The 19475-nt window shown below is 33.1% G+C and overlaps 1 protein-coding gene across 1 annotated transcript in view; it reads left to right on the forward strand.

Annotated features, from left to right (window-relative positions):
- Positions 1 to 18702, forward strand: part of LOC145739801 (uncharacterized) — a 32421-nt gene extending 13719 nt beyond the window's left edge. The window contains 9 exon segments of the mRNA XM_081995166.1: positions 982 to 1179; positions 1541 to 1616; positions 10759 to 10898; positions 10964 to 11137; positions 13609 to 13853; positions 15227 to 15389; positions 16667 to 16820; positions 17496 to 18424; positions 18492 to 18702. Of these exon segments, the coding sequence (XP_081851292.1) occupies positions 982 to 1179; positions 1541 to 1616; positions 10759 to 10898; positions 10964 to 11137; positions 13609 to 13853; positions 15227 to 15389; positions 16667 to 16820; positions 17496 to 18424; positions 18492 to 18578 (2166 nt within the window). The 3' untranslated portion in view covers positions 18579 to 18702.
- Positions 18703 to 19475: the final 773 nt, after the last annotated feature.

The raw sequence follows: 19475 nt of genomic DNA on the forward strand, positions 1-19475 counted from the left end.
CATATAGCATCTTAACTTACTTTTTTAAGCTGCTAGTTCTCCATCCAGAAACTCGTCAACGTTCGCTTTTAAAAAAAATCCAAATATTCTTATCTCTCTAGAGAGAGAGAATATCCAATCTCTCTCTCTCTCTATAATCCAAGTATTCTTCTAAAAAGATTAAAATGATAGTACAAGTTCAAGTATTACGGAATTCGTTTTGGATAAAACAAATAATGTTATCTACAGGGGTTTTCAGTTTTTCTCGTAAATATGAAAAACTCTTGGCTGTAATAAGTTTTGTCTAATAGAGTACAACGACTAATATAATCACTTAAATTATTTATTCCTTAGAACTCTATCTGGCTACCGTTAAATATAAATATATTTTATTATTTTATATCTTTAATATGCAATTTTGAACTATTGTTGCTTTAGAATCTCCAAATTTATGCATCAAATATAATCAATATTAGAAAATTTTATTGAGTAAGTTGCAGTAGAATATAGTCGTAACATACGATATCATTATATACCAAACGTCAACAACTTTTCCATATTTAATATTATAGACTTGAAAAGGAAGTTTTTCTCTATTTTATGAAATAGGTAAACAACACAGCTCAAGGTTATTAATTGTATGCCGTAAAATTGAAAGTCTTATCCTTATCGCGTTCGATAATTAGCTTTCCAGTGTTATCTTTACGCAGTTTTTAGCAACACTTGTATTATTATGGATCTAAGTTAGTACGGGCATTTATAAAGTCTGACTGAATTTTACTCTGGTTTAATGTTCTTCATTTATTCTCTTTTTGGGGTTATGCGATTGGAACAATGGCTGTAAGTAAGAGGTTAAGTCCCTATAATTTATTGTTTTGTCATTGTTGTGGCACAAATTCTCATCAAAATTGTGTTTATATACTTATATCCTCATCTATAATAACTCACTAATTTGATGTTAGTTAATATGTTGTAATTTTTTCTATTATTTCGCATTTACAGGATATGGATCTTATCGAAGTTTTGTGGAAACAGGACGTAGATCTTGGTTTCTCTTTGGAATTAGCCAGACAAGAAGAGCAGCTGAAGGACAAGGCGGCTGATGTAGTTGAGACTATGAAAAATGATGCTGATGCTTCTACATCGCTGCTTATCGAAAAGGAAGCTGAGGAAGTTAAAGCTAAAAATGAAAAAGTTAAGGTTTGTGATTTTGTTTCATAAACTTCAAACTAGCACCACATTTATCTAATGTAACAAAACTATTCTCCTACCACAGTTTTTACATCAGTCAATTTTAAAAAAGAAAGGAATCCCAAATTTTTTAATACTGGATACTTTTTACGACACCAGTTATGTAGTCGAAAGTATAGAGTTAGTCGCTCTATTGCGTCAAACGCAATGCTTTCAATATAGCTCATAGTAACATTACTAACGTCAGTTATGACAATTTTTTTGGAAAACATGCAAAACTGTGGGATTGAAAATAGTAGTAGTAATATTCTATTCACTGAGCTAATTTAGCATCTAGAAATTCTCCTACTGGATTTTTTTAATGTTACAGGAAGAAGAACCAGAAATCGAAACCGCCGAAGAGGATATTTGGGCTGGAGTTAACTACACAGTAGACACAGAAACTGGTGAGTATATAGTTGTTGTTTTTTTATGAACTGTCAGAGAGGTTGAGCCTGTTTAATAAACGACATTAAAAGGGGGTCGTTGTAAACTGAAAGGTTGTTCAAAAAAGTTATTAAACGAAGAACGGTACAACGCGTCGTGTGTGGTATTCATATCAATGTGCATATAATGATACTCATGCATTTGTGAAATGGTTTGTCACATTATGACTGACACCCATCAACGCAATAATTTATTTTAAAATTGATTCTTATCTCGGGAACAAAAGGACACACGAACGTCAGCCACTTAAATAAGCATAGAAAATTGTGGCAAATGTGTAAGTCGCTTTATTGGGTATAGTTAAGTTAATTGTTGTTGTTTTTGCGTTGGTTGAGAGGCAATTTGTCCATTTTGTACAGCATCATATAATAACGGTCTAGGTTAGGAGTTGTGACCATACAAAAAGTTCGGTTTCGTACCTGGGGACAGTTCATACAAGGATACGTCTCTATTCCCGAGGGATCTAAAAAATAGTCGTCAAAAATAAATACAATCATTAATACAGACGGGGAATAATAGAAAAATTTTGCTGATCTCATCGGATGTCAAGGAAGACCATTAGTCATAAACGCCATTGCTACTGTGAAATACCCTAACCCTACAGAAACGGGCCCAGCCACCCTTGCCTTTAATCTAATTGAATAACATAATACCAACAATTGTTATGCTGTTACTATAAATATTCTATTTTTACTGGGCAGAGTGGTCCATAAATAAAAATATTTAGATTTAAGTACAAGCTTCTGATTAGCTAAGGTCGAAAAAACATCATATCTTTATGTGTCAGAGCACTTGCAAAAGTTGTATTTTATACGGGGTGTTCATTTTTCTATCCCGGACTCTGGGTTTCTCGATTATTTCAAGAGATGCAAGAGGTAGGTTAAATTAGGGCACAGAGGCAAAATTTGGTGTACAATAAAATGTCGCATTAAAACATTTCTAATTGCGAGTACTAACTTCTCTTAAAATAATAAAGGTATTCCACGGTAGGGCTCGAAATATGTTTAAATCAAAATCCGCTTTTTATTCATTAATTTGGTGAATAAATGTATTTTTTCAAGAATTTGCAAGAACCAAAATTCCATTAGAATATTTAACAGACTTTGCATGTAAACAGTAAATTAGTGATGGTAGTAAAGGCGCGGGTTTAAGACGCCAGTGTTGGTAGAAAAAAAATGGAATGGGATATTAAAAAAGCAGGCGGCGAAGACTAGCGAAGCAGAGATAAAAGGGAAAATAATAATACGTTTTATCACAGAGCGCTCCCCTAATGCAAGAACACAGAACACTCGTATTGATGGAAAATCAAGGGGCTCAATCGCAAGCTGAGGGATGATGATAAGGTTGTGATACTTTTTTGATATATGGCATAGACTTATTTTAGTTGATAACATTTTAAGAAATTATTCTCCATTTGCTTCCAGTATTGATATAAATGGTGGTTCAAATTCAGGGGTGGAATGTACAAAAAAAAAATCTAAAGTGTCATATAATTCCTAATCGAAAAAAAGTTACTCATTTTAAACTTTTACTCATGCCAAATAAAATTTTATATTATTTTAAAAATATTTTAAATTCCCTTTTTAAAATGGAGAAAATTTCAATTTCAAGTTTTTTGTTGTTTAGGAATTAAAATAAAAAAACTGGTTTTTGGAGCAAATATTTTAGGGCTCGCTATAGCTCCGCTATGTAACTCCCACTCTATAAGTATCCTACAATCAATTTGGACCACCCTGTATTAGGCATTATTCGATCTATATGTTTATGTAAAACGAACGTTATTTCCAGCTTATTCAGCTCCTTTTTGTTTTTACAAAAATTTAATTTAATTTAATTATTTCATCATGGTAATTTTGAAGGTATAAAACCTTTTCAAAAATGAACGTTCTTTGCCGTGGAATCAAGCCTGACACGGGGTAGGTATTCTGAGAAACATTCGTATAAGTAAAACTGTTAAGTCATGGCGTATACTGGGCTGAATAAAAAGTTATATTGAAGGCCCAGTACCTTTTTTGGCTGTTTCATTTATACCGACACCTGCCTTTAAATTACTTAATTTAAAACTTTCAACGCACCTTACGGCTTCGCTTTTTAATGGAGACTATTTTTTTCCTTATTTTGTCCTTATTAAAATTGTGAAATATATAATGAAACGAGTTATTATCAATTTTCAGAGGGTGGAAATAAATAGTACATTTTAAAGTGTTTGCTATAGAATTTTTTTAACTCTGGTGTATGTACAGAGTGGTTGAATATACACAGACTTAATTTAAGTTGCACCCTTTTATAATTTAATTACTTACAACAGCTTTTATTATTAGTACTTTCTTGGCAATAAAAGCTATTTTCAGCGGGGCTTGGTATCTGGGTAACATAATATTTTTATAATAAACGATAAAAGTAAAAATAATAAATTCATATAGATAAAAAAAAAGAAGGAACAACGTTTAATGGAAAAAGCAGCGGCAAATTCCTTGGATCAAGTCGAAAGATTAATGTTAAAGACGCTATAATAGTTGGGGGTTAAATGTGCTTCGATCCCCCCTTGTGTCAGCCCCTCTGCAATTCCCTTTCCCTGTCCCCCATTGTCTGAAATGGCGGCCATATTAGTTGTTCGAGTTCGCTCTGTTGCCTCTGTTCTGATTGGCTTTACCAGTTTTCAACTCGGCACAGTCTGTATAGTGAACGTTCTTTGATCTGAAGGATACATACAGCATACTTGAAAAGTACCGGTTTATTGTTAGTTTCGTTTTTCTCTTATTTATTTATTTATTTACTTTTCATGACTGAAAGTGAATATATCACGTGGACTAATAAACTCTGAGTTTGTGCCTGACAACATTTTGTGTGTGATCCGTTTCGGGATTTTTACATTACCGTATTATAGACGAAATCAATCTTTTTTGGATTTTAAGGTAGGTATTCTGGTAATCCTTAAAATTTAACGTGCTTTTTGTTTCGATGGCATCATTAGCCTCGGCAGTAGACCATATCTATAATATATTAATAATTTTGGTTTGCTGCACATTCAAAACGTCAAAAAACTCATATTGTATCCAAATTTATGATTAATGATCTAGGGTTAGGCATAATAGATATAAAGGTATGCCCAAGAGACCTTGCTGCATGACTCGGTCAAATTAGTTTTGATCTTGAAAAATGAAATTATTTCGGCCTTTTGGGATCCCTTAGGTTTATTCCTCACTATTATCCACATCTAGGTAGAATCTACTATAGTATTTCTAAGCAGTCAGATTCTAGTCCTGCACATTTTTAACAAACCTAATTAAGTGCCCCGACAATACTGTATAGCAGTTTTGGCTTCACACAATTATTATTGCCTTAACTATTTGATAAAAAAAAGATTTGAATCAAAGGCCTAACTATTTGATTATATTGGAGAGTCGATAGGAATTCCTCGAAAAAAGGACAAGTAGCACTTGTTCCGACGTGAATCGAAATACGAAAGGGCCCATCACTCTATTGTAGTGGGTAAAGTGTCAAAAATTACATTTTCTATGGTCGGTCAAGAAGGTAAATAAGCAGTGGATGACGTTGATGACAGCAGTCCACATTTAAGAGAGCTCAAAAGGCACTTGAGACTGTCTAATAACATTTTAGATAATAATCTTTTTGAAACATAACAGAAGTAGCGCAAAAATTAAATTTAAATGGCTTAAAGGGATAGCGATGGGCTGGAAAGGATTTTACTTACACGTTTTAACTTGAGATCGTATAGATTAAAGCGAAGAATAAAAGGCTGAAAAGGAACAAATCTTGCAATCTCTTCAAAATCAATTTTGTTTATTACTCGTTTAAAGTCCTTCTTAATTTCCTGTGTTTTATTTCGTAACTTGAGGGATCCATAGCGTATTTTGTCGAAAAAATCCTTTCTCTCGTTTCGCATTAGCAATGGTTTTTCAAGGGCAAACAAGAACAGTGGTAAATTGTCTTTTTATGGTTTATAATGTTTTGTCATACCTTGTTTAGGAAAAAACATCGACACTCGTACATAGCGTAGAAACTAAAGAGAATTTTGTATCGATATTGATTGGATTTGCCGACATTGTTTTTAACATAAGTATTTCCAATTGTTCGTGGCATTGGGAATACCTTCAGAAGAGTCTAATTCAAGTATATGAACATTTATTACACAAAATAAGATGCTATACTAGTACTTCACATGGTTTTCCTTCTTTCAGTAGATTTATTAGGCGATATTTCGTAAAAAAAATACAAAAATAACAAACATTTTATAACATTTAGCAATTATTATATTGTTACGGTCTGGGCCTACTATGCTCGATACTTCTTAACGAACGCTCGCGTCGGGATGAAACCGATACGCCGCAATATCTGGCCGGGCGCGTATTAAAGTAGGCCACAGTTAGGAAACGCTACCTCGAAGATTCTTGAATGGTCAAGGCAACCCGCGAAGCGTTTCGCGGTCATTCTAGAACGTGGTTTGCGAATATAAAAGACGCGGTCTCGACCGCAGTAGTAGTGAATTTGGGAACGCGGTAAAGTTTAAATAGTTGGAATAATTGTGGAATTGTAGTAGTGTTTTTAGTAGCTGTGTTAATTATTGTACGGAGTGTTTTGAAGTGTTAATAAATTTATTAATTGTTCAGTTAAACTGACTTTGTGTGAACCCACGGGAAAATCGTAACAATATGTATTGTTTTGCTTTATCTTTCATTAATTAACTCAAGCAATAATAACATTGTATTTTATTGTCCTGACGACGATCTAAATGCAATTGAAAAAGTGAGTGATGAATTCAAATATAAAACGAGATCCTTTCCGGTTTTTTTGTTTGTTTCATAGAGCTATATTTAAAAGTACTAACAAAAATGTTATTTGCATTCAGACCTGTTTTTTTTTCTTTTTTTTACAAAATTAGGTAAGCGTAATTTACTGAAAATAAAAAAACTGATTTTGTTATAACAAAAAAAGAGGGCTTGCACGACACTGGAAGGCACAGAAAACCATTAGCAGATGTAATTTTTAAATCAAAATCATTAGCGGTTTGTTGGAGCGGCAGAACCGTATTGCGAGAGAGAGACAGGGAGAGGGAACAGAATGGTTCCCATTGGCGGTTTCTTTGATGGTGCATTCCTTCTACGCGTAAGTGGCTTTCAGGCCGAACGAAATATATCTTTCCGAACGAAGAAATTCAGTTTAATCATCCCGCCTTAATTGCGCATAATTAACTTTTTCAATAATAATTCATATGTCTAAATAAAAACAGAGGTGGAGTTTAATAAAAAGTAACGGCGATTCGATAATGCTACTTGGATTAATTAAGATTTCGTTTGCTTAAGATTACATTGTTTAGTTTTAAATATCAGCCCTTAGGACGTAAAAAATGTTAAGTTAAAGTAAAATGCTGAAACATAGTGATAGAGTAAATATTAGTAAAAATATATACCTGTATAGGAATGTATAAGTATGTAATTATATTATATACGTAGCGCTGGTAATTCTTTTGTATTCCCGACCATTGTAAGGAAAGGTAAATATAATATCTAATAATAGCCTAAAAAGTAATAACTTTTACTTTCGTTGATTTGTGATGCCTTCATTTTGGTAGTTCTGTTTTGAACTTAAATTGTTTACTTTTCAACGCCAGATGAAATTGTTACAGATGTGGTTATTATAACGATTTCGGCAATAAATTACTTTTTGACCTTCTCAGTTTTTTATCCACGAAACTATTTCGCAACAACTGGGTCTGACAGTTGGTTTTCAATTACACCTGCCATTTCTAAGCTGTTTGTGAAATCGAGATAACATTACGCAATTTCTCACTTGCATTTCCTAGTTTAAATTGATTTTAATCGTAAATGACGATTAGACAAGACGTCAGAAATATAATCTAACCCAACAATCGTAGGTCAGTTGGCAGTCAATTCCGTATAAAAACTTAATTGCTTGAAAAGGCAAGTAAAGGGAGTTTCTAATGAGAAATGATGTATATAAATTATTATAATCCTATTACGCTATAGGTTGGGTTTATCAGTATTTGGTGACTTCCATACTGATAATATGAAGAACACAATAATAATAGATTATTTACATTACACCTGTTAATCCAAACTGTTATATGCATACCTAGTGCCAAAATAAAATTGGAATTTCGTTAACTTGTCATCCTTGGTCAGCATAAAAATTGTCTAGTCATTTTTGAAAGAAGTAATTGTATTAACATTACCCGTCGCATACTCAGTCGCTATTCAAATAGCTTTTTATTTTGTTAACTAATCTATGTTTATCATTTATTGCTCTAGTTTTTCTATTATTTGGTTATGTTTACTACAATTGTACTAAGCAGGTTTTATACCGCAGTGTGAACTCAATAAATTAAATCTGAAAAACTAATAATAAATAATTAACATTAATTGTCAATTTGGACATATCTTTGACTTACCTACGATAAAAATTTTAAGTAATTCAAAAAACACTGCAAAATTGCATATGGTCTGATATCAAATATGTCTAATTTTTTTTTCTTTATTCTAAAAATGCAATAACCATAATGAATTCAATTATGTATACTGTAGTACTTTTGTTCCATGTTGAGTTGTTTTAGTTACAAGATGATAAATAAATCCCGAAACATTTTGTGTTTATCATTTTAGTCTATAGCCAATTTAATGCGAATAACTTTTTACAAAAATAGTTTTTACCAATAATGACTATCACATTAATGCGATTTGGGTTATTCACTAGTTAGTCACCTTTGGAGTCATTTGGTGGTCTATGCTATGCAGGACAACAAAGTTAATCTTTTTAAATGCATCCTAGACTTAATTTCACCAATTTAATGGATTATTTTGCTAAAGTCAGCCAAAATAAGTACCTACTTCAGAGTGATAAAAGAAATATAAAAGTCTCTCTCCTAAACTTATATTTTTGCTTAAACTATATACCAAAATAACCACACTGGGTTGGTTTTAATTACTGTGTTAATGCGAGATTCACTGACCATAGTTTTAACTACATTTAATTAGTTATTCACATTAAATTGGCTTATTTTCAAAAATTAAAAAAGTAATAGGAACTGTTCTTACAGGGAGTAGGATTACCTCTAACCTAGTAAACTCACTTGGGTGGTAAAATCGTTTTTATCGACAGCTTAAGATACAAATTTGGGGTGTGTAAAACGATTATCATATTTGACTTGAATCTATTTAACGCAAATACATTTATAAAATAAATGGGTTTAACTTTTTAAAGACCATGTTAGATTTTTTTTTATTTTTGTTTCCATGTACATCATACCAAATTTATTATACAATAAAAGTTATAAACCGGCCAATTAAAAGTATGAAGTCCTCAGAAGAACAAAATTATGCTACGTTCGACATTCAAGCCAATACTGATAATGTGTCAAATATGTCTGTCGATTGTCTTAATTAGAGTAAAAGCTTGACACATAAAATCTTTAGAAATGTCATTTAATTAATTTTATTAAAAAATGCCTAGTTATGGAGCACTGATGTGTTTTTAAAAACAATTTGTAGTTTCGAAAATAGCTGCAAAACGGAAAATCGGTCTATCATCCGCCAAATATAAATAAAAAACACTGTTAGATATCGTTTTAGTCTCTTTTAATTAGTTACTTATTTTAAATAAACAGGTTTTCTTGTAAATTTTATTAGAAGTTTATTAGAACCTCACATGGCCATTGTAATTACGTAAAATTAGACCATGAACTGGGGTGGAGAACTAAAGGCCCATAAATATGTTACATTTTATTGGGTCGGACCCATGAGATGGAAGTAAAGTTAATACCTTCGTAAGGGGAGGGAAAAGATACCATGCTGGTAGGCTTTTTAGTCACGCTTATTCCTCCGTCGGGCGATCATTATATTAAGCTTTCGACCACTTGTTTTTTCTTGGCCTTTGTTTGGTCATCCCATCCAATGAAAATGTTCCAAATTGCTTGTGAGTGCCGGTTTTTTAGTTAGTTTTTGTGACAATTTTGGGAAAACGTTTATAATAATAAATTGGATAACATTATCAAGGTAATTTTCTTAAATATTTGATTTTGTGCGGTATTTGAGTGATACAATATGAAAGGGCCACCAAATACTGCATTTAAAACTATAAAATAAATTTAAGAACCAATCTTATGTTTTGATTGTGGTGGAACATCGGTTTGTTGCCATATTCATGGAAAATATCGATATTCGTAAAGTTGCAATTATGTTTTGATACGGAATAACCAATGTTGAGTGTTATTTTCTTTTAAAAGAAAGAAGAGTCAATAAACGTAGTATCATCTTTGTTTAAATAAAATCGTAATTATCCAAGAATAACCATTCGCAAATTCAAATCCGACTTAGAGCATGCATAGAAAGTCAATCAAGTATCAAATCACGCAATCAAGTTTCTGATTGTAAAAATAATTACCTTTATACCGAGACCGGGTACTAATTTGAATAGTTAATAGATCTTATAAGCTGTCAATAACTTTATCGGCTTTTATATCTGCGTATATCCTGGTCGTTCCGGAAAAAACATATAATTGCATTTCGCCTTTTGCAGTTGTTATTAATAAACAGCCATTTTGAATGAAAATTTAGAAAATTAATTTAAACGGCTGTTCAATAGAAAGTTGATGAAGTCGACTAAATAACGAAGATCTTGTTTTTATTTAACCATCTAAAGAGTAAGACTGCTCCAATTCCTCGGGGCACCCATCCTTAATGAAGTGAAATGTTAAGGCTTCCTACTTTTTCTACTAGTTACAAATTTGTTTTAAAATTATTCGTTATTAAAAAAATACGGACTGTTATTAATTATGATTAATTAATAGTAATACATCCACTGGCATTCGTAAACAAGCATGTAACTGAACATTTTTAAAGAAAAAGGAGTTTTCTTTCTGTAATATTGTAATTATAGTATTTTGATAAATCTGAAAATAGTAAAAACCAAGCGTTCAAAACCCACATATACAATGGAAATCGGTAACATTACCATTCTACTAATTCGGTCATGTTGAAAGTTTAAGTATTGTATAAATTAAAATCGATATATAATTACCGCCACTGAATTTGTAACACTAATTGTCGTTACTTTCTCAATTTACAGGAGAGTATGTGATAAAAGGAGAACTTGGGGCCGAGGCTAATTCTTCATGCGACTTAGGAGACCTTGCCTTACCCCTGTCCGAATTCTTTCTAGATGAAGCTCTAAGTTTAGTAGAACTTGACGATGATAATTCGCAACAGGTATTGTTTTACCATTCCTGGTTAAAACTGGCCGGTTTGAAAAACGCATACTTGCATGATTATAGAAAAATGCCTCTGGGCTGTTAGCAAGTCTTGAGGCTCTAGAAGAAAGCAACAAGAAACCAGGAGAAGCTTCAGAAGCAAATGCTACTGGCAGCGATTTAGGGGACGAGTTTGATTTGTTTGCAGACATGATTCAAACACCCCAGTTTCACCACCCTCATCATAGGGCTTTTCAGGTAAGAAATAAAAAAAATTGCTGCTTTTTGAATCATCGCTCAGTCAAAAGCACCGACGCATGAAATAAGATAAACACTCAACCATGACTACTTACCAAATAAATTAAGTAAGGAAAACTACCATTATCTCCAGTTTTTTTGAATTGGAATGTAATTTAAAAAATCTACCGAACCCTTAATAAATTCATTAATCGTTCAGGATCAATTCGAACATTCATTGTATCTCTCAGATATTTCTATTATAAAATCTTCAATTATTTTAAAGACATGCCTTCGGAACTGTAATATTATGTGGAAAACAGAGAGTGAAAAATACGTTAATATTCGCATATTCACATATATCATATTTACATTTTAATGAAGTATTCTATGATTGAAAGTAAATGAAAGTTTAGATAAAAGAAGTATGTTTAAAAACCCATTTTGTACTACGTAGTTAACAAACACATATTCAACCAAATGATAAAAACAAATGTTGATTTAATTTGTTGAATTTTAGTTGCAAATATTTAATTATTTACTTTTAAAGAACTGGGGAATATAGAAGGGGGAACAGCCCTATTTAAACTTTAAAGAAACATTATACAAACTTATTTACTCTGGTTATAGATACAATTCATTTTCAGTTAAAATATTATTTTTATCCTTCGTCATGTTATTGAATAGATAAAACCACTATATAAGAACATCTTGGTATTTTTATAAGTTAAAAATCAACCTATTTTAAGTTTGTACATGAGATAAAACCTGCTGTAAGTTCGACGATCAGACCACCGTATCTAGAGATAATTTTAAAAGTTTTAAATAGGTACGTGGCTGTAATTATTCGTCTACACCAGTAAATCTGTAAGAAACTATCTCATTTAATAAATCATATCTTGAAAATAACCGCTACCACAAAGCGCTTTAGAAACGCATAGTCAAAATTTCAAAGTGTATTTTTATTATGACAAATGAACTGCGGAGTCTGAGGTAGTGTCTCCTTTTGTTACTTGTGGGTTCCTCTTGTCAAATTATCATTCGGCGAGGGTTTTAAAGCGCCATCATCAGTATATTCATCTTTTATGAAAGTCGCATTGTTAGGTACCTGTCCTAACTGTCAGTGCAGGTGTAAAATGGTAAAGGTTCACAAAAGAACTCCTAACCACATAGGGTTAATTTGTTAAAACAACAAGGAATTCAATGCTATGTTAATCCCGTTAATCGTCGTTCAAAAGTAGAAAGAAGACAATTTCCTTCTTGTTACTATTATAATAGGGTATAAATTAAACTTAAAAATTTTGAAATTTGAATCACACACATTTACATTTACAATATTTTCCTAATTTTCTTGACCAAGTTAATTGAAAGTTAACATTCTCACAAATCTAAACTTTAGTACATATCGTTAGAATATATTATGAATAGTGAAAAAGTATAATCGAGGTCATACTTAGTCTTTAAACAGATCAGACGGATGTCGTATAAGATGGAACCATCGTCACAAGAATTAAATTAGAAAATAATCGTTTTTCTATGTTTGATGTTGAGTTTTGAGGTGCATTTTAACAAAACCATCGTGACATTTAATTTATTAGGTGTTAATAGTTCTCATACGAAATGTCAAATTTATCGATAAACTTTACTGTAATGGGTTTGTAATACCTACAGTGTAATAATTCTTCACTAGCTTCGTGTAGGGTACCTCTAACTAACGATTCACATTGTAGTATTGGTACTATAATATCACAATAATATTGATTTTAAGGGAAACAAAGCACTTTGTGGGAAGCTGGGTGAACCCTGCTGGCAGTCGCTCTTATCTTTTTAACTGTCCAAGTGGTAGAGTGCACTTGAGTTTGGGGTATTACTGAACAAAAATCAAGATGATTGACATCCGGTCGGTATTTTATATAACTTATATAGGTAAAAAAATCGATTTTAGCAAAATTAATTACTATTTAAAAAATCTTTTGATCGGTGTGCGGATTTATCGGTATATCATGGCAATTTTTTCAAATAAGTTTTACGCCACTTTGTATAATGCCAGTCTGACACTTTCAGTAGATATTACAGAAAAAAAGTGTTCTCAAACGCAACTCAAAATAAACTTGAGAGATTTGTTGGCTATGGCTAGTTTTGTTTATTTGTCAACCTTTAGTTTGATTAGACGTCAATTTTGTTGAATTAATATAAAAATGTTTCTCACAACTTGCAACATCTCGAATCTCGTGAATTTAAAGCTCCGACATAATATGTTTAAAGAATTTTTTCTGTTTATTTTTGCAATTTTCATTGCAGCGATCCGTTATCGTTATGGAAGAATCTAAGAAACAAAATACTAAAAAATTTCATTTTCAGACGATTAAAAAAACTAATTTTCTATATCTTAGCCATTTAGCTATAAATCCCCTTAATCGAAAGTCAGTCTAAAATTGTGTTTAATTCCTCGATCAAGTTTCGGAGCAAAAAGTAACGATTGCTATTTTCAGAGCCGCATGCCTCTCGTGCGCACTGTAAGCATGGAGCAGCGCTGGCAAGACCTGGCAAATTTATTGAGCCTCCCCAACCCCGGCGAGATCCACCCCTTCGGGGCTCACCACGCCCTCCCCAACTATCCCCACCCTCATGCTCACCCCTCTGCTTACGATACCAGGGGCGTTCTATTGCATAACGCTACGTTGCCTACACCTATGGGAGATTTAAATAGTACGATGCCTTATGGAAATTTAGGTTAGTTCTTATTTACTTTAAGTTTATAAGGATTTATTGAAGTTGAATATCGTATTAACATACGACAATGCATGCAATAATAAAACATTAAATAACTCGAAAACAGTCAACTTTTAAGACTTACAACAAGTATACCTTTTTTACATAGAATCATGTTTTGAGAGCATATGGGCGTTTCAGTTCCGTAAAAAAAAGTTAGAGTCTCTTGAAGGAACGGATATGGTTGCAGCTAGCGCCCCCTATCAGCTACTAAAAAACAAATGAAAGCATCGTATTTAACGCCTGCCAAAACCCCTTTATACCAACTTTCAGTAATTTATATCAAACGACCGTGAAGATATGATAAAATAACAAAAATAAAATTTCAACTTTCACACCCTGTATCTTTCTTAATATTAATTTTCGGTATAGAACAATTTCGCTAAATCGTATTATTTTGATGTCAGGAATATGCTGTAGCTCTATGTCCCATTACTTATGGTCCACCCTGTATATTTTTTTAAATGTACTTATAAGTTTTATAACAAAGACAAACTGAGAGACGAGAAAGTGTGAAACACAATGACGTGAAGTTTAACTGTCACAACTGGAAACCAAAATTTGATCTGTCAAATGTCAAAACTGTTGTTTAGCGAGTCACAACACTAGCCATCTACGATACGTCTTTAGTTGAGATTATCGTCTATTCCTTTCGAACAGTATCAGTGAAAAGGGCTTGAAAAGTACAAATAAACCCCGATAATATGGTGAACGGTTTTTTCCCACTTTTATTTTTAGTCTAGCTTTTTTCAATTTTAATTAGTGCTTCAATTGTATTAAATCTTTGACGACATATGGAAAAATTGAGTATTCATGTTAAGTTAACTTCTCAGAACCGCGTTACTTAAGTTTTTTAAACCAGAGAATACAGATATGACCCTGAATTTCTGGCACATAATATCGCTCGCTTGCCAAATATTCGGCAATTTGAAAAAATTTTATAAAAAAGTTTGGTCACTTTTATCCCTAGTTTAATCGGCCTTAACTGGAATTGATCGTAGGACGATGTATCCTGTAAAAACTCGAAATTAGGTCGCTATTTAACGTATGTTTTGTCAGCAGAGCCTAAATAATAGTCTTGAAATAGCCAAGTCATTGTTGAATGTAGATAAAAATAAAACGGCCAAGTCTATTTTGGTTTGATCCAGTCAAACAATTTAGTGCATTGTGTTCGTTTTTCTAACAGGTGGTGTTTATATGCGAAAATTTTGAATCGTCCTTAAATTATATTCGCCGTTTGCTCAATTGATTAGTATTTGTCTGCAAATATAATAGCAGTTAATAATTAGGGTGGACACAGCTTCCTGTGCATATAGTTAATGAAAACCTCGTCGCTAGCTGGTTATCTGCGTTGCTGGCATTGGGAAAAATGAGGGATACTAAAAAAGTGTCTGGCAATTTAAAAAAAATGTGTTACGTGAGCAGTGCTGGTGCTGGTTCCTGTTACTCTATGTTTAGTCTATTCGGTTGTAGATATGTTTTACCCATATGTTTTACTACTGTAAGTACGCCATAGTTTTATTCTGAAAACGACGACTTGTTCCCATATAATTTGGTATAATTCTGTTTATCTACAGCAATAAAACAGTTAACATCACTTAGAGTAACCGAGTTGTTACAATGTAACGGATCAATTCTCGAAAATTGATAACAGAGAGTATCAAGAAATAAGGACAACGGGTCAGATACGTTTTGATCAAAACGCAAAATATTCTGTGGCACTTATAAGTTCTAGGAATGCAATGAGAATATTCAGTGTAGTAATATAAACTGCTGTTCATATCTGCTTAAAAAAGTTTTATAAATTTGTAGAATTTACGTTACGCATTTCATACCAAGTAACAATACTACTGATAAGCAAGATAAAGGCCCAAATGTTTTTTCTTTTTTATTCTATTTATACTCAAACTATTTAAAAATATTCTAACTAAATTTATTACTTCTTTTATTGCAAATTTGTTACCAATTTTTGTCATAAATCAATATGTAAAGTCAAAAACTGACAGTCATTTTTATCAATATTATTATTACAGTATCTCATACGATGAGTGTTATCAGTTATTAAGTCCAACGTTTTCTTAAGTACTTAAACATGGAAAATTTAGTCTGATTAGGTACCTATATTAAATGAAACAATTGTAAGGTTTGGATCAATTGTAACTACTTATACAGACGGTTATTTTTTATTTCCGAAACGTCTTGTTTACTAAAACGCACGAAACTTATCTGAGCTACTGAAAATAGCTTAGTCATTGAAATTAAGAAAAATATATATGTTCGTGTGAGATAAACCATTATCCAGTACTGGTGCCTATCAGTGTTAACATTCAAATTAGTTGTTAGTTCGTGTTGCTGACGATCAGTAACGAATTTTTTCTCAGTTATTGCGGTTTTCAGAAAGTCACCTCGGCAACGTCGCTCGCTTGTGAAACTTATCTTATTTTTGATAACAGATATTTTAATTTAACTTTATCATAGCACCGGTTTTTTATCTACGTAAATCTTCTTGGCAACTTTTGAAAATGAACGGAAATTCTACTTTGATAAGTTAAACGAGCATATAGTCGCGACCACTTCTCTGTTTCTACTACGTCAAGTTTTCTGTTAAATTTTTGGTACTGGTAGAAAATCGAACGTTGTATCGTCAATTTTAGAAAATAGTGTATTTGCTTATACTTCTTCGGTTTTCTGTGAAAGTTATGCATCCACAAGGGTATAGAAGCAACGAATTGGAATTGTTCTCCCTCTGTTCTTTGTTCCTTTACTTCTTAAAAATCATGTGTTATTGTCGTTGTTGTTGTTGTGGTATTTGTTGTTGTGGATGTAAAATTTGAACTACATAAAATGCCAATGAATCTTTGCGTACGTGACCTCCCAAACAACAAATTTTTCTATACCGAAATACCTTCTGTGGAAACGGATCCTTACGTAGGTTTGTAGTTTTTGTCCCAATATTAAAGACATACTTATATAATCTATTCAGTTTCCAGTATTGACGTATTCAGTTATGCGATAAGACTATAAGGAACCAAAATTACGTCGGCGAACTTGATACTCGTTTGTGTTACACTACTAGAACATTTTTCAGTAATTGACTAAAAAATGTTTAAATATAGTACGATTTTTAGGACAAATTTACAATTCTGGTCGATAGTTTTTTAAGGATTTTTTTACTAACCTATTTAGAATACAACGGTATTGTCTCTTATTTGACGAATGGTTTCATTCATAATATTGTCAGAGTATTAATAATCAATTATTTTAAAAGTAACGTAGTGAGTACAAGCAAGTACAGTTGGTTGGCTCCATGTCTATTCTTTTAATAATAGTAAAATGAAAATCAATTTGAATTTTTAGAAAAACCAGGGGCAGGCTGATTTTGCAGTGACATATAGCACATGGTATGGTACGGTACCTGTTTTAATTAAACTATAGGGTTTTACAAAACGAGGACTTAAATATAGAAAATTATGATATATTGTTGTGTATTCTACAACATAACTTATCCTACATTAAACAACTGATGTGTAATTGTGTCGTACGTCTTTATTGATCGTTTTCTTGAAATATTCAACGGAAACTTAATGTTTTGAATTATGTATTTCAGGGATGTACACAATGCGCATGTTGGAAAGCAACAACACTGTGAGCAACTTGAGTATGAACGCAACACCAGTAGGTACCACTACCAGCATTTCCCGCCATGACATGGAACGCTTGGATACATCTAGTGACAGCGCTGTAAGTTCCATGGGTTCTGAAAGAGTACCTTCGCTTTCTGATGGAGAATGGCGCGACGCCGGTTCAGATTCTGGTCACACCACTACTGGGGAGCACTACCCCCAAGATTATCAAAACAAATACCGCCCGTTTGATTATAGTTACTCAAACTTATCTGAAACATCCCGTATGCCTCCTGTTGCCCAGAAAAAACACTTGATGTATGGAAAAAAATTTCACGCTTCGGGTTTTACAGAGTACAGAGACCTCGTTAGCAATTTTCATCAGGAAAATACTACATCGAGAGCTAAAGTACCCGAGGTAAAATATTCCTGTTCTTCTGAGTTTGGACATGTTCCTAGAGTGGACCATATTTAACACAATCACACGTACCATTTGCCCGCTGAAAATTCGGGTGCCATGCAACGACCGGTGTCTAGAGATAAGGGAAAATCGCGAAAGTCCGAAGAAGAACATTTGACTAGAGATGAAAAGAGGGCCAGGGCCTTAAACATTCCCATTTCCGTAGACGACATTATTAATAAACCCATGGACGAGTTCAATGAACGTTTGTCTAAGTACGACCTTAGCGAGGCTCCGCTCAGTTTGATTAGAGACATTAGAAGAAGGGGCAAGAACAAGGTCGCGGCACAGAACTGCCGAAAGCGAAAACTTGATCAGATTTTGAGTTTGGCCGACGAAGTGAAAGAAATGAGGGACAGGAAAATGTCGGTCATGAACGAACACAAATACTCTATGGTAGAACTGAAACGCATGAAAGACAAGTACCAGCAGCTCTACAGACACGTTTTTCAGGTAAGCGCATTTGCTAATGTTTGTTTAGGCTTATTGGGTATTATTAATTACTATCATTATGTTGTAGTACTCGCGCTGCTCTGTTGGTTTCCGAACGCACTTACAACAACGTCATGCTACGACTTACGTCACTGTCATCGATATAGACAGATGAGAGGTTAGAGGTTAACTTTCACTTTTTCGATAGACAACAGAATGATTATGTATTATGTTAGGTTTAAAATCCTAAATTATTATTATTATTTTGTCATCCTGAATAATTTAATAAACTATTGAATTTACGAGTAGGATTTATTCATATTCTACAACGTCAGAAGTGGGATTTGAACAAAGTGCCGTTATTTAACCGGATGTTTTAAGATTTTCATCACGATGCATACCAATGAGGAATTTGAACGTTTCATGGCCCAACAATTCCAACCTGGAGATGAGAATGACATGGGGGCTAAAGGACAACAATCTCCAACCACCCCACCAACACCCGGACTCTCTGTACAGGGCGGCCCCTCAAATAGCCCAAACACTAATGCCACCGATATGTCATCTCAGTTTATGTTGACTATGCTTATGCAGCAGAATAGTCAAATGTTAAGTATGCTACAATTAACACAACAACAGGCACCTTCATTTACGAATCCTAATGTAAACCAAGTGCCAAATTTTAACATTATGCCTGATTTATCAAAGAGCATAGACGTTTTCGACGGTGAAAAGGGTCCTGAAGTGGCAAGTGCATGGTTGAGTCAATTAAGAAGTATGTCACTAATCCATCGTTGGCCTGATGCCTTTCTGCTGCAAACAGCCAGAAATAACTTAAAGGGAGCTGCTAGATATTGGCTTCAAGGTAAAAATGAGGAACTCACTAGCTGGGATCTGTTCGAAACTGCATTTAAAAAGACATTTATGTTTGAAATAAGTAAATCTGACAATTGGAGGAAGATGCAAAGTCGCCATCAGCTGCCTACAGAAAATGTGAGTGTTTATTTTCATTCTAAAGTTGCATTATGTAAAGTACTTGGCCTGACTTTCATGGAGACAAAAGAACAGGTAG

This window comes from Ips typographus, unplaced genomic scaffold, assembly GCF_016097725.1.
Source record: "Ips typographus isolate SLU unplaced genomic scaffold, UJ_Ityp_2.0 IpsContig44, whole genome shotgun sequence".
Taxonomy (NCBI): domain Eukaryota; kingdom Metazoa; phylum Arthropoda; class Insecta; order Coleoptera; family Curculionidae; genus Ips; species Ips typographus.